Here is a 15,436-nt window from a genome sequence, read left to right as displayed (position 1 = left end):
GAACACTGAGTGGTGTAATGAGGAAAATCTGGCCCTATGATTACTTTTATCATCTCTGTTGAACTTATCGTTGAAAAAGATCAACTCTAGAATAATGGAGATTTGCCTTGAAGATGAGGAATAACTATTATTTATGGACACTTGCTATGTTTCAGACACTTCTAAATACTTCCACATGTATCTTAATCTTCAGAATGACCTCATTGGAGAGGTGTTATCCCCATTTTACAGATGAGAAAACACAGGCACAAAGTAATTAACGAACTTGCTCATTTTCACATGGCCAGATTAACATGTCTCAAAATTTGTTTTATGGAATATTAGCTTTTCAGAATTGCATTGGTTTCGTGGGGCTGCCATAACAAAGTACCACAAACTGCTATCTTAAAACAAGAGAAATGTATTGTCTCACAGTTCTGGAGGCTGTAAGTTTGAAATCACGGTGTTGGCAGTGACATATTCTCTATGGCAGCTCTAGGAGAGAATCGTTGCCTGCCTCTTCCAGCTTCCGGGGGTTGCTGGCCATCCTTGGCATTCCTTGGCTTGTAAACACATCACTCTGTTGTCACATGGTTGTTTTCTGTGTGCCCTTTTCTTATAAGGACAGCAGTCACATTGGAGTAAGGGCCCACTTGCTCCAGTATGACCTCATCTTAACTAATTATATCTGTAATGACCCTATTTCCAAATAAGGATGCATTCTGAGGCGCTGTGGTTTAGGACTTCTGTTTTGGGAGATCGAATTCAATCTATGACAAAAATCGTTAATAGAAATTGTTCAAAAAAGAATTCTATGGCCAAGTAAGTTTGGGAAACTCCATTGTAGGATACTTTGCTCTCGTACTTTGGCAGGGCAAGGGTCTTTAATTTGTTCATCATTGAGAAGAGTTGCCAACCTGGGACTATTATGTACTGTTTCTTAAAAACGTGTTTGATGATGGACTTCTTTTTACAGGCTGACTGTGTGATCAGCTGTCAATGTGGAACACCTGTTCTCATTCCTGACGCAAGGCAGTGGCACCCTAGCGCATTCCTCCCTGGTCTTCTGCTTTCTCCTGTGACCTGCAGCATCAACTTAAGACAACTTTTTCTTCTCTGAGCCTGAGTTTCTTTATCCCTATGTTAAGGAAAATAATATACTTTCCCTGTGGGTTTCACATGCAGACTCATTTTTGTCGTTGTTGGTTTTGAGATGAAGTCTTGCTCTGTCGCCCAGCCTGGAGTGCAGTGACACCATCTCAGCTCACTGCAACCTCCACCTCCTGAGTTCAAGCAGTTCTCCTGCTTCAGCCTTCCAAGTAGCTGGGATTACAGGCACACGCCACCATGGCTGGCTAATTTTTGTATTTTTAATAGAGATGGGGTTTCACCATGTTGACCAGGCTAATCTTGAATTCCTGACCCCAAGTGATCCATCTGCCTGGACCTCCCAAAGTGCTGGGAGTACAAGTGTGAGCTACCACGCCCAACCTTTGTGCAGCCTAATTTAATTTAAAATAGGTAGGCTGAGAAACACATGGTACAGGGCTTGGCATAGAGAGAAGCAGGCGTTCATTAATTAAATTTTTTTTTAATTTAAATTTTTATTTTGAGATGGAGCCTCACACTGTCACTTGAGTTGGAGTGCAGTGGTGTGATCTCGACCCACTGCAATCTTCACCTCTTGGGTTCAAGCAATTCTTCTGCCTCAGCCTCCTGAGTAGCTGGAATTACAGGTGTCCACCACCATGCTCAGCTAAGTTTTTGTATTTTTAGTAGAGATAGGTTTTCACCATGTTGGCCAGGCTGGTCTCGAACTCCTGACCTTGTGGCTTACCTGCCTCAGCCTCCCAAAGTGCTGGGATTACAGACGTGAGCCACCACTCCTGGCCAGCATTCAATTAGGAGTTAACTATGTTATGTTAACCAGATGGTTCTAAATTTCTTGGCATTTTTATTAGGTATTTCCAGGATCTCAAAAATAATCCCTAATCAGGACAATTTCCACCAACAAGTTTTTCTTGTTCATCTTCCTCTTCCTTTAATCACTTCTTTTTCCCTTTAAAAGAGTGATTTTCTGTATGGTAGTAAAAATTTACCTTAGGTAACTATTCAACACAACTGTGGTTTTAATAAGTCTTCTCCAGCATTTGCAAAGAATGGGTGGTTTGCTCTGCAGTTCCTTATTCTGATCTTCCACCCCAGTGAGGGGAAGAGGATGTGATCATGCGACCGCCAGCAGAAGGGAAATTGTGAAAGCGATCCAAGGTACAAAAGGCAGCCCACAGCCACCTCAGCGCGCAGAGGAGGCCCCGCTGCTGAGAGGAGGTGCCCGAGAGTGACCTTTGCATCTGCCTGTGCAGCTAGCATGGAACCAAAGCGGATCAGAGAGGGCTACCTTGTGAAGAAGGTGAGCAGAGATGCCATTTACAAGGGTGTCACTGGCCACGGGCTGGGGAGGCTTGGGTCTAGCTCCATGGGCTACCTGCTCATCTTAGGAATGTTTCCTGCCCATCCATTGGGTTGAAATAGGAGAGTGTGGTAGCACATAGAATGTTGGAATGGGGTTAGGAAAGTGGAGATACTCATCCAGTTCCGGCTTCCTTACAGTTTGATTTTATCGTCTGAGAATTCCAGATGGCAGGGTCTGGAAGGTGGGGGTCTAGGCTAAGTCCCTCTAGAATTAGAATATCTTTTTTAAGAGCCACACAAATGTGTTCTGTCAAAAGATATACTCCTCTTCAATAGAGATTATGTGGAGAGACTATTCATTTTTTTATTTAAATCCCCTTTCCCCTCAGTTATTTTGTTTTGGGAGGGAAGGGAAAAAAAGTGATTAAAGAATTGACATAATAATACAGTAATTACAGCTTATTTCTTGGGCCATCTTCTTGGAATTGACATGTAAAAACACCTCATCTTTTGTTTTTTTTAATTGGTCTGAAATCTCTTCACTCACAATTCTTAGTAAATTTGCATAATGTGACAGCGAGGTGGTGGATGCACCATTTAAAAGATTAGTGTATGGAAAAAGGCGCAGCCTTCCTGGGGTGGTATCAGGAAAATTAAATTTTCTCAGCACTGATGGTCTTTATTCAGATGCTGAGTGTGTGCTGTGTTGTTGTGGAAGCTCCCTGGGATGTGAATTCACACATAGGACCTGGCATCCTATGGGCCACGTCTGTACACACAGATATGCTCACAGTAACCTTAGTGAGTGGATTGTTTCAGAACTGAGCTGAATGTAGTGGCTTCCTTCAGATGCTTAGCTTTTTAATTGAATGAACAGCAAACGTGAGTTTGTTTTGAGCCATTCATTGGTTTCATGTTTTAGCCTGCAATGTTCTATCTGTAAGGGGGGTAAAAGAGCACACATTGCTGCCTGCTTCCATTTTGACTTCCGGCTGGAGGGACCTTAGGTCATCTGGCCCAATTCCTTCATTTGCAGAAGAGGAGACAGACCCAGAAGGCTCCGCGATTGCCCCAAGTCACATGGGTGTGACAGTTGGGACCAGCAACTCCTCTGACGCCTAGGTTTCTGACTCATGGCACTGACCTTTGTTCATTACTCCAGCATTTTCTTAACGCAAATTTATTCTAAGTTAGGATTTGTAGTGTATTTGTGATGGTGAGAGTTCTGAATTGGTACTGGAGAATAAGCGGGCCCTCAGCTGCTAATCTCTCTAGCCAGCTGTACTTTGAAACATCCTTTGGAAAAGACACACATATACGTAGCGGCATGAAAGATTCCTTGCAACAGGCACTGACAATAATTGGTGAGATCTAGTAATAATGAATGTTGACTTATTCCTTTCCTGATCACGTGCGCTAGTGTCCCGATAAGAGTAAGTGAATGGAAACATTCCTGCAAGTTTTTGTTGGTTCGTTTTTTAAACAATTAAAAATATCTTGCAATGAAAATTGCTGTTATAAAACTTGTATGCTCATATTTTAATCTCCCTAAATTACAAAAATATGAAGACTAAATTTCTAATAAGTGAGGCTGCCTCACTAAAAAATGGGGATGATAAAGTCAGGGTTGTCAAGCACCTGGGATTTAAATTAAAAAATGGTTTTTAATGAGTGAAAGTAGTTCTCTCAGATTATAAAAGCCAATCTAGAAAATGTACCTGAAATTAAACACTGAAATTTTTTGTATCTCCATAATTTTCATGTTGACAAGTTACATCTTCCATAATTTTTTCATTTTTCTCTGGGACCTTTTGAACAATCCCTGATATAATGCATTAAGATTCTCTTTTTATTTTTTTATTCTTCTAAAACTTGTATTTTAGGTTCAGGGATATATGTTCAGGTGTGTTACAGAGGTAAACTCCTGTGACATGCGTTTGTTGTACGGATTATTTTGTTACCCAAGTACTAAGCCTAGTATCAAATAGTTTTTTCTGATCCTCTCCCTCCGCCCACCCTCCACTCTCACATAGCTCCCAGTGTCTCATTTGAGATTTTTGAGAAATGTTTGGTCCAGAAATATTCCCTTTGTCAGCTGCAGAACTAAACCTAAAGACAGAATTTCCCAAGAAGGTATTAAAGTTCTTAACTTCTTTAGGCATTAAATTTCCCTCAGTTACCTCATGTGTGGGTTAAAAACTATATATGTCAGGAACCTGACACATAGCTGGTGTCACATTAGCTGCATAAGACACTAATTATTTGTATCAGCATCAATATACATTTCAGTAGTTAGTGGGGCCTCTCCTAGATGTTAATGGGAGTATGTACTGGTTCCTGGGTTGGTTGCCAAATTAATCATGAAGGAAGGGCCATAAAAATCTTTGAAAAGACTGTTAGAAGCCTTGGCTATGGTTTTTGATGTTAAAGCAGAATCTCCCTCCATTCACCTTTTTCTCTTATGCAGTTCAAGACGCCTGGGTAGTAACAGAGAACATCTTTGTCCTGTGTCTTGTTTTATGGAATAATTTTATTGCGGATAAGATGTTTTGGGTGGGAAAAATACAGCATTAGAAAATGCTGGTGCAGGAATTTTGTCAAGTCAGAAATCTTGGAGTCAATAATGTGAAGTGTAAAACGTTTCTGCTTTTCTTCTGTGTAAGATAACTGTTGACATTTCATAACCCAGATTTCCTCTTTTGCTTCCTGATTAAGATCTCTTAATAAAAACAGTGGTTAAGAGGGGGAGGGAAAGTACACGATTCTGTCATTTTCCAACTTTTTTATTCCAAGTAACACCCGTGTCTCTTTGCCTCAGAGTGTTTCTCCTTACTTTTTTGTTTTTTAAAAAAAGCACATCTAGCCAACCATGGAACAGTGAGCTGCTATACAAATATGACCTCATTTGATCCTAACCACCCTAGGTGATCGCCATCTCATAGATAAGAAAACTGAGGCTCACAGAGAATAAGTGACTTGCTCACAGTCAAACAGCTGGCAAGAGGATGACGTAGGATTCAAATCCAGGCCTCCCTAAGAGCAAAACCTACCATCTCATTGATCCTAGGCTGCATTCTGAAAGGGAGGCTTACCCAGCCTGCAAAAGAAAGGTCAGATGAACTCACTAGAGCCAGAGTGAGGCATGAACAAATTGTATTGTGGGCAAGATTGGATTTAATAACCTCAGCCTCCCTTCCTCTCTGTTCAGGGAGTTTCTTTCTGGGCAATAAACATGTTTGGAAGGTCCTTGAATACTTAATACTGAATTAGATATGTTCATCATCATAGCTGGAAAAAAAAAGAGAGGAGAAAATTATATGCCCTGCATAGCCTAGACTCCTCCAAGCCATGTCTCAAATCAGCCTCATTCTGAGAGGTTTATGTCGTTTCCAGGACAACCAACCCCACAAGCACTTGGCACAGCAGGACTGACTCAGAAAGCGGCTGAGGGATTTGGATGTCCTGTGTCTGGGAGAAAGCGTAGGACTCAGGGTGTTGGGAAAAAGAAGGGCAAGCAGCAGGGACAGGAAAGAAAAGGGCTGCAGAAAGCTGTGGTAGAAGCGGAAAACCAGGGGCAAGAGAGAGAGCAGGAGAGTCAGGGTCCCGGCCCAGGAGTTATCTCCTGTGTCTACCTTGTCTTCTAGGTGGGGTGACATAATCTCAAGTGATTTGCACCTACTGATTCATCATCATTGTAATGGCTAACGCATGCGGTGTTTACTCTGAAGCAGGAACAGTTTCAAGCATTTCATGCCTTAATGCATTTATACAACATGCTTATGACAACTCTGCAAAATAGGGAACATTATCCTTACTTAACAGATGAGGAAACTGAGGCACAGCGAGGCAAAGGGCCTTGTCCAGAGTCGCACGGTTAATAAGTGGCAGAGCCGGTTTGGAACCCAGCAGTGTAGTCCAGCATCACGCGCAGCCTAACCACTTTCTATGTGGCCCTCGCAGGCTAATATTGCAGTGACTTTCTTTTCCAAAGCACTGTCACGATGATGGGTGGTACCAGGAGAACCTTTGCCAGAATGACTCTAAAGTGTTGCCTGCAAAACCGTACTCTTACCTGTCTCTGTGATCACCATTTTTCAAATGTCTACTACGTGCTAGCCACTGTGCAGAATGCTTTATGTATATTGTCTTGTTTAATCTTCACAATAATGGGGAACAGGTACTCTGTTACTTTCATTTTACAGGCGAGGAGACTAATGCTTGGAAAAATTAAGTAACTTGCCTAAGATTACAGAGCCTGGAAGAGGCAAAGTTGAGATCTGAACTTAAATCTAAGGCTCCAGAAATCATGCTGTTAAGCATTCTCTGTGCCATTTCTGTATTGCTTATTTAATATGTTGTCACTGAGAAATTTTCCAACCTGGAAGAGTTCACTTATGTTAAAAATATGCTACTAGGGCCGGGCGCGGTGGCTCAAGCCTGTAATCCCAGCACTTAGGGAGGCCGAGGCGGGTGGATCACGAGGTCAAGAGATCGAGACCATCCCGGTCAACATGGTGAAACCCTGTCTCTACTAAAAATACAAAAAATTAGCTGAGCATGGTGGCGCGTGCCTATAATCCCAGCTACTCAGGAGGCTGAGGCAGGAGAATTGCCTGAACCCGGGAGGCGGAGGTTGCGGTGAGCCGAGATCGCACCATTGCACTCCAGCCTGGGTAACAAGAGCGAAACTCCGTCTCAAAAAAAAAAAAAAAAAATATATATATATATATATATATATATATATGTGCTACTAAATAGACTAGTTCCTTTGCCTTCAATGAGTTTATATAGGCACAGAACAACAATTTGTTTGAGATGTTATGTCAGTGATTTGATGGATCAGGTTGGAAAACTAGATGATGTGATTTATGCTGTACCTGACATAAGGGCTTAATTGAATGCAACATCAACTTAAAATAACATGTCCCATGTGATGTGAGAATAGATAATAGTAGTTGACAGTTCTGCTTTAGACACGTAGTTTTGATCACAGTGTAATTTTCCTTTGAATTCCAGCCATACATCAGTATGTGAAAAGAGAAATTTGAGGGAAAGGGGAAGTTAAAAGAGATGTTTTCACTTTGTAGGGAGTATTTGAGAGGAGTTCTAAACACAAATATCCTATTGCCCCAACCCTCAGCCATTGGTTGTGGCTTCTTTCTGTGATGCTGGGTGTACACAGAAAGGCAGACCTGAATTTGTGCATTCATCACACTAACCTGGAGATCACTCTCTCCCATGTGAGATTGTGAACTAATTAAGAGTAAATATAGAGTCTTGTTTATTTTTGTTTTTATTTATTTTATTTTATTTATGTATTTTGAGGCAGAGTCTTGCTCTGTAGTCCAGGCTGGAACGCAATGGTGCAATCTTGGCTCACTGCAACCTCCACCTCCAGGGTTCAAGTGATTCTCTTACCTTAGCCTCCCGAGAAGCTGGGCTACAGGCATTTGCCACCATGCCCAGCTAATTTTTATATTTTTAGTAGAGATGGGGTTTCACCATGTTGGCTGGGCTGGTCTTGAACTCTTGACCTCAAGTCAAGTGATCCACCTGCCTTGGCCTCCCAAAGTGCTGGGATTCCAGGTATGAGTCACTGCACCTGGACTTGATTATTTTTATACCCCAACAACCAGGCCAGTGTTGGAAGCATAGTAGCCATTCTATCATTATTTGTTGAATGAATGTGTCCCAAATAAAGAAAGTTGCCTAAAATAGACTCATAAAGACCAAAGAATCAGGATTCTACATTAGGGTAACTTTTTAAAGTCTTAAGCAAAGTAATTTCAAGGGGGTAGTCATTTTTAGATGATCATGTAGAATATATTTCAGAATTTATATTTTTTGGCTTTCAAGGAAGCTAAGGATTGGCAGGGACACCTGGAAATAGAGGACTAAAGGGAGAAAGGAGGGACAGTGGGTTTCTTGGAATAGATGTGTAGGATCTCAGGGTAGAAAGAGCTGTTACAGATTTAATTCAGCTTCTCATCTGTGGCTTGCATTTCTTTTATTCATCTGTTAACAAGCATGCTTGAATACTTCTCTTGTTAGGGAACTTACCAATTAAATTTTCTCCCTTACGTTATGCAGAAAACTGTTTTCCTAAAACCTCCAACTACTGGGACTTCAAAGCAATCCACGTGTTCACACCTGCTCTGCCTGTTCCTTTATGGGCTAAAACCTAGCCAGTTTCTCCATTAGTTATGGAGAGATGATACCATCTTGGTGCTCTGTTTCAAACAGGCTCTGGTTTCTGTGCAGCTTTGAGGTCTCTTGAACTCAATGTAGTTCTCCAGGGGCACCTGATAAGCTAAAACTGTAAGGAATAGGTACTATTTAATGAATGATTACTATATGCCAGATATTAATTTAAGCAATTTACGTGAATTATTTTCATCGCCCAGCAACCCTAAAAAGTAGATATCATTAGTATTCACTTGCTAGATGGAGAAAATGAGGTTTAAAAACTTGCTCAAGGCCATACTGCTAGAAAGTGGCAGAGTTGGGATTTGAGTCTGAGCCATCCAGGACCCGAGCCCGTGGTCACCTGCAGGCTATGCTTTGTTTAAAGACAGAATTATCATTTTCCTTGCTTTGGATATTGCACTTCTATTTATATGACCACAATGAGTTTAGTTTTTTTTTGACAGCACACATCACACTGCTGACTCATAGAGCTCCTTTTCCCCCTCATGCTCATTTTTCTACACCTTACAAGTTTTAAAAATATATATTATTAAAGAGAAAGACAGTATCTTATTTAATTTTCATTTTCATTTTTTATTGCTGTTGAAGCAATCAATTATGTTTTATTGAACCCAGGTATTTATTCTTTTGAGAATTACTTGCTTATATTGTTTTCCCATGTAAAAAATTGTGAGAGTTTATATATTTCTTATTCTAAAGAGTTTTAAAAAATTAAAGATAATAACTTTTAATCATATGATGATACAAATATCTATGCATTTTCATTTGCTTTTCAGTTGTTGCAGTTTTTTAAATATAGAGAAGTTTATTTTGTTTTTTTTTCTTGAGATGAAGTCTCACTCTGTTGCCCAGGCTGGAGTGCAATGGCATGATCTATGCTCATTGCAACCTCCACATCCTGGGTTCAAAGGATTCTCCTGCCTCAGCCTCCCAAGTAGCTGGGACTACAGGTGTGCACCACCACGCCCAGCTAATTTTTGTATATTTTTAGTAGAGATGGGGTTTCACCATGTTGTTCAGGCTGGTCTCGAACTCCTGGCCTCAAGTGATCTACCCACCTCAGCCTCCCAAAGTGCTGGGATTACAGGCATGAGCCACTGTACCCAGCTGAGAAGTTATTTCCTAATATGGTTAAATCTCCCATTCTTTATGATTTCTTCTTTTGGTGTCATGCAATGTCAGACTCTTAAGTGCCAAATTATACCAGTCGCATGATGATGAACAGTTATTTACCAGAAAACTTCAAAACTGACTCAGCATCCCTTTGTGGACATGCACAGGTTTTGGCATATAATAGATGAAAACACACATATACTAGACACACACACACACACAGCATATGGAGAGATGTGTGTGTGTGTGTGTGTGTGTGTGTGTGTGTGTGTGTGTGTGTAAATATATATATCTCCTTTAAAGTGAAATGCTATCTAAGTGGTCTAAAGAAACTGACCCAGATTCCAGAATGACTTAGTGTTAGGCAAAGACCAAAATGAAGATTGCATCTGAGGGGAAGGGAAAGAGCATACAACTGAAAATCAGGAGACCTGGATTCTAGTCTTAGTTTTACATTAACTGGTCAGATGTACTAGGCCAATCACTTAACTGGGCCTCCACTTTCCTATCAATATGGTGACAGGGCTGGTAGATGATCCTAAATTCCTCTGTCATTTGGACATTCCATAATCACACTTCCAGGTTTGGGTGAGCATCAAGTGGGTGGGGGCCAGAAAGGGGAAAATGTAGGGATGGTCGAGGAGAGGTGCTGCCAGCTTGTCCAAGAGAAGTTGGTAGCTGCAGTAGCGGCAAAGAAGAGAGAGAAAGCTCCCCAGATTCCATCACCCTGACCTAACTTCAACACTATCAGGCCTGGAAGAATTTTTAAGCTTTCTAAGTGGTCAGATTTCTCTTGTTTCATAAAGTGCAGTCCTCTTCATTGTGTATAATGACCCTGAATCCCAAGTGACACATCCTCTTCAGAGTCAGACCCCTGAGGCTGCACTTGAATTAGAAAAATGTGAACTCTTATTGGACAGTTGACTCCGAAGGCTTTGTCTACTGAAGAAATGCAATGCTGGCTTAGCTCTACCGATGCATCCCAATTTCAAGGTCAAAAGCCCTGAGTGATGATGATAGTTAATAATCTCAGCTAGTGCTGAGGTTGAATACTAAATTTCAGGTTTGAAAGGGATTCTGGCAATCATCTAGTTTAACTTTTCATTTCTAGCTCTGAGAACATATCTTTCTTTTCTTATTTCCAGTTATTTTAAAAATTCTTTATTAAATAGCTGCGTCTATATATTTCCTTAAGAGTATATTCTAAATTGTAATACATAGCAGAGTCATACGTGATTCACTCATTCAATAACTTTCCCAAGTTATTTTAAGAAGTCAAACCCACAGAAAAATGGGGAAACTAGTACCATTATTCATATACGCTTTACCTAGATTAATAAATTGATAATGGATGGGCATATTTACTTCGTCTCTCCCTATCTCTACATTTCTATATAAATATACACACGTATCATTTTAGGTTGAGTTAGTTGAGAGTAATTTGCAGACGTCATGCTACCTCACTCCCAAATACTTCAGCATACATCTTCTTTTTTTTTTTTTGAGACAGAGTTTCGCTCTTTTTACCCAGGCTGGAGTGCAATGGCGCGATCTCGGCTCAGCGCAACCTCCGCCTCCTGGGTTCAGGCAATTCTCCTGCCTCAGCCTCCTGAGTAGCTGGGATTACAGGCACACACCACCATGCCCAACTAATTTTTTGTATTTTTAGTAGAGATGGGGTTTCACCATGTTGAGCAGGATGGTCTCGATCTCTTGACCTCTTGATCCACCCGCCTCGACCTCCCAAAGTGCTGGGATTACAGGCTTGAGCCACCACGCCCGGCCTTCAGCATACATCTTCTAAGAAAAAGGACATTTTTCTATATAATCACAATGCCATTATCACACCTAAGAAATTTATTACTGATAAAATGCCGTTATCTAATACACCTTTTACATTCAAGTAATGCCAGATCACTCAATAATATTCTGCAGAGCAGATTTTAAGAGAATCCACTATTCAATCAAGGACAATTCATTGCATGAATTTGCTGTTTTTCCAGTGATTAAGTGAGAGAAGTAACTCATGTGGAATAGTTTCCTTCTATAGCAGCAACTTGAAGAGGGGGTGTTATTATAATCACTGTATACACCGCCATGAAGTTAACTAACAGGACCTGTAGTCAACAACTTTGTTTTTTAATTGAAGGATAATTTACATACAATAAGGTATACAAAGTGTGTCATAATTTTTACACACCTATGCCTCATGTAAGCAACACACAGATAAAGATGGAGACATTTCTAGTATACCATAAAGTTCCTTTGTTCCCTTCCTAGTCTATCCTCCCATTCTCAGTAACGATTATTGTAAGATTTTCTCATGAGCTATACCTGTTGTTGAACTTCATATAAATGCAATCATACTCTATGTTTGGCTTGTTTGCTTTTCACTCAACACCTATGAGATTATTTATAATGTTCCAGGTACTAGCGATTCATTTTTCTGGTCAAATTGCTAAGTTGTCTTCCATAGTATACATTTACTGTGTTAATAATGAATTTATGTATTATATTGTATTATACACTTATTCATTCTCCTGTTGATGGACATTTGGGTTAGTCTCGGTTTTTGGCTACTATGAATGAAGGTGCCATGAACGTTCTTACATGTAACCTTTGTGGCGATATGCATTCATTTCTCTCAGATCTTTGCCCAGGAGTGAAATTGCTGCTGCGAAGGACACATATGTGTTTAGCTTTAGCATAAAACCGCCAGATATTTTTTTCTGAGTAGGACATGATATTCTGCACTCCTGCAAGCTAAGTACGGGAGTTCCAGTTATTCTCTCTCCTTGTCAAGTCTCATTCTCCTCTGTCTTTTAAAATGTTAGGTACTCTCGCAGGTGTGTAGAGGTATCTTATTGTGATTTCAATCTGCATTTTCCTGATAAATAATGACATTGAACACTTTTTCATAAGCTTTTGGATGTTTTCGTTACTAATTTGCCTGCTCAATACTTTTTTACCCATTTTAAAATAGGATTGTTTGTACTTTTCTTATTGATTTGCAGGAGCTCTTTGTATTCTAGATATGTTTCCTTCAAATGTAAAACAGAAAGGCATTTCCCTGGAATTATTTCATGTGTTGGCATAGTGTCTTATCTTGCTCATTTTTAAAAAGGGAAATAATCCAGTGTTAGTCTGGAATAGTTATTCTGCCCATGCAGAAAAGAGATAGGGTGTTTTAATTTAGAAAATTATTTTAGTAACTAGAACAAAGGAAATGTTTGGACAAGCGAAGTGATAGTCCCACAAGTATTTATCTTTGCATAAATAGTCTTCCTTTTGGGTAACTGGACCTTTATATAGAGGCCCTTTGTATTTTGAGATAAGCAGCAGGGTATCTTGGGAACTGGATGATAATTCTATTTTGTGGTAGTCATGACAGGGTGATGTCATGGGTTAAAAAATAGACCTTTGCCAAACTCTCCCAAAATATAGACCAGAAACAGAGACTTCCCTGTTTTAATTGGAATGGCCAATTTATTGCTAAAGGGGCAGCTGGCATGAACCCAAACTGAAAACATTTTAAGTAATGATTTTCTAAAAGGCTACATTGATGTGGATAGCCTCATTCTGGCATTATAGATCTTTTGCAAGTGATTTTCATACAACTTAGCCATGCCTGCACACAAGGCTGCTGCCTGAGTTTCTTTTTGACATTCATATTCAGATAAAATCTGATTAGCCCAAGGGATGGAAGCAAATTCAGGGTTCATGCCACCACTTATGGCTGCTTTGCCCATGAGAGACACGGCTATGGGATGCTTTTCCACTGAGACCAGCCTCAGGCACCCACTACTACTCAGTCTGAATTAACACTTGAGATAGATTCTACTTGCCATTCTTGAACTGAACTCAGTGGGCAGGTTTGGGAGCAGTAAACAAACCACAGAGAATCAGCCTGAAATGTGTCAGATGGAAAGCAGAGATTCATGAGGACCTTATGGACTGACTGTGAATGTATATACATTTTATCTTAATTTAAAAAAATTCCTGTAGAATGACAGTTCTCCTCTCCCCTGAAGGCATCTTTCCTGCACAGCCTGGTTGGGCAAATGTGGACCACCTTCCTCCACCTTGGCCAAAGCTGTGCTACATAGTGGTCTATAGAATCATTTTAGGAAATACTGTCACACTTATTGTGTCTATTCTTATGTTAATTATCTTATTATGTCTTCTTTATTCAGTCTTATCTATTCATTAATACATAATGTGATTTAATTTTTAATTTTTATTTATTTTAAACATTTTAATTTTTGTGGGTGCATAGTAGGTATATATATTTATAGGGTACATGAAATGTTTTGAAACAGGCATGCAATGCATAATAATAACATCATGGAGAATGCGGTATCTGTCCCCACTAAGCATTTATCCTTTGTGTTACAAACAATCCAGTTATCCTCTTTTAGTTATTTTAAAATGTACAATTAAGTTGGCATTAGTCATGCTGTTGTGCTGTCAAATCATAGGTCTCATTTATTCCTTCTGTTTTCTATTTTTTGGTACCCGTTAACCATCCTCACCTTTCCCCACTTCCCTACCTCCCTTCCTGGCCTCTGGTAACCATCCTTCTACTCTCTGTGCCCATGAGTTCAGTTGTTTTGATTTTTAGATCCCACAGATAAGTGAGAACATGTGATGTCTGTCTTTCTGTGCCTGGCTTATTTCACTTAACATAATGATCTTTGGGACCATCCATGTCATTGCAAATCACCGGATCTCATTCTTTTTTATGGCTGGATAGCGCTCCATTGTGTATATGTATCATGCTTTCTTTACCCATTCATCTGTTGAGGGACACTTAGGCTGCTTCCAAATCTTATCTATAGTGAACAGTGCTGCAAAAAACCTGGGAGTGGAGATATCTCTTCCATCTAATGATTTCCTTTCTTTTCAGTATATACCCAGCAGTGAGATTGCTGGATCAAACAGCAGTTCTGTTTTTAATTTTTTGAGGAACCTCCAAACTGTTTTCCATAGTGGTTGTACTAATTTACATTCCCACCAATAGTGCACAAGTATTACCTTTTCTCCACACCTTCATCAACATTTCTTATTGCCTGTCTTTTGGTTAAAAGCCATTTTAACTGAGATGAGCTGATATCTCATTGTAGTTTTGATTTGCATTTCTCTGATGATCAGTGATTTTGAGCACCTTTTCATATGTCCACTTGCCATTTGTATATCTGCTTTTGTGAAATGTCTATTCAAATCTTTTGCCCATTTTTTTGAATGGATTATTAGACTTTTTTTCCTCTAGAGTTGTTTGAGCTCCTGATATAGTCTGGCTACCAATCCTTTGTCAGATGGGTAGTTTGCAAATATTTTCTGTCATTCTGTGGGTTGTCTCTTCACTTAGTTGACTGTTTCCTTTGCTGTGCAAAAGCTTTTTACCTTGATGTGATCCCATTTGCTTATTTTTGCTTTGGTAGTCTGTGCTTGTAGGGTATTGCTCAAGAAATCTGTGGTCAGACCAATGTCCTGGAGATTTTCCCCAATATTTTCTTATAGTTATAATGTGATTTTAATTACAACCATTCATTCCACAAATTACTGATTGAATATCTGGCAATATCATAGTGAAGTAAGTTCTTGCCCCCCTGGAACATATAGTTGGGTGGCAATAGTTGACAGAGTGTTTTTATACACTTTACATATAAAACATGTGTATACATATATATTTAAAAATATATATATATTGTATGATGCATATGTA

General features: G+C 39.8%; 1 protein-coding gene across 1 annotated transcript in view; it reads left to right on the top strand.

Moving 5' to 3' along the window:
• The first annotated feature begins 2,189 nt into the window (after nucleotides 1-2,189).
• Nucleotides 2,190-15,436, top strand: part of PLEK (pleckstrin) — a 33,669-nt gene continuing 20,422 nt past the window's right edge. The window contains exon 1 of the mRNA XM_003922674.4: nucleotides 2,190-2,389. Coding sequence (XP_003922723.1) covers nucleotides 2,348-2,389 — 42 coding nt within the window. The 5' untranslated portion in view covers nucleotides 2,190-2,347. The remainder of the gene's footprint in view (nucleotides 2,390-15,436) is intronic.

The sequence above is a fragment of the Saimiri boliviensis genome, chromosome 1, assembly GCF_048565385.1.
Source record: "Saimiri boliviensis isolate mSaiBol1 chromosome 1, mSaiBol1.pri, whole genome shotgun sequence".
Classification (NCBI taxonomy): Eukaryota; Metazoa; Chordata; class Mammalia; order Primates; family Cebidae; genus Saimiri; species Saimiri boliviensis.
The sequence above is the reverse complement of the archived record's forward strand: the minus strand, read 5'-3'. Positions and strand labels throughout refer to the sequence as shown.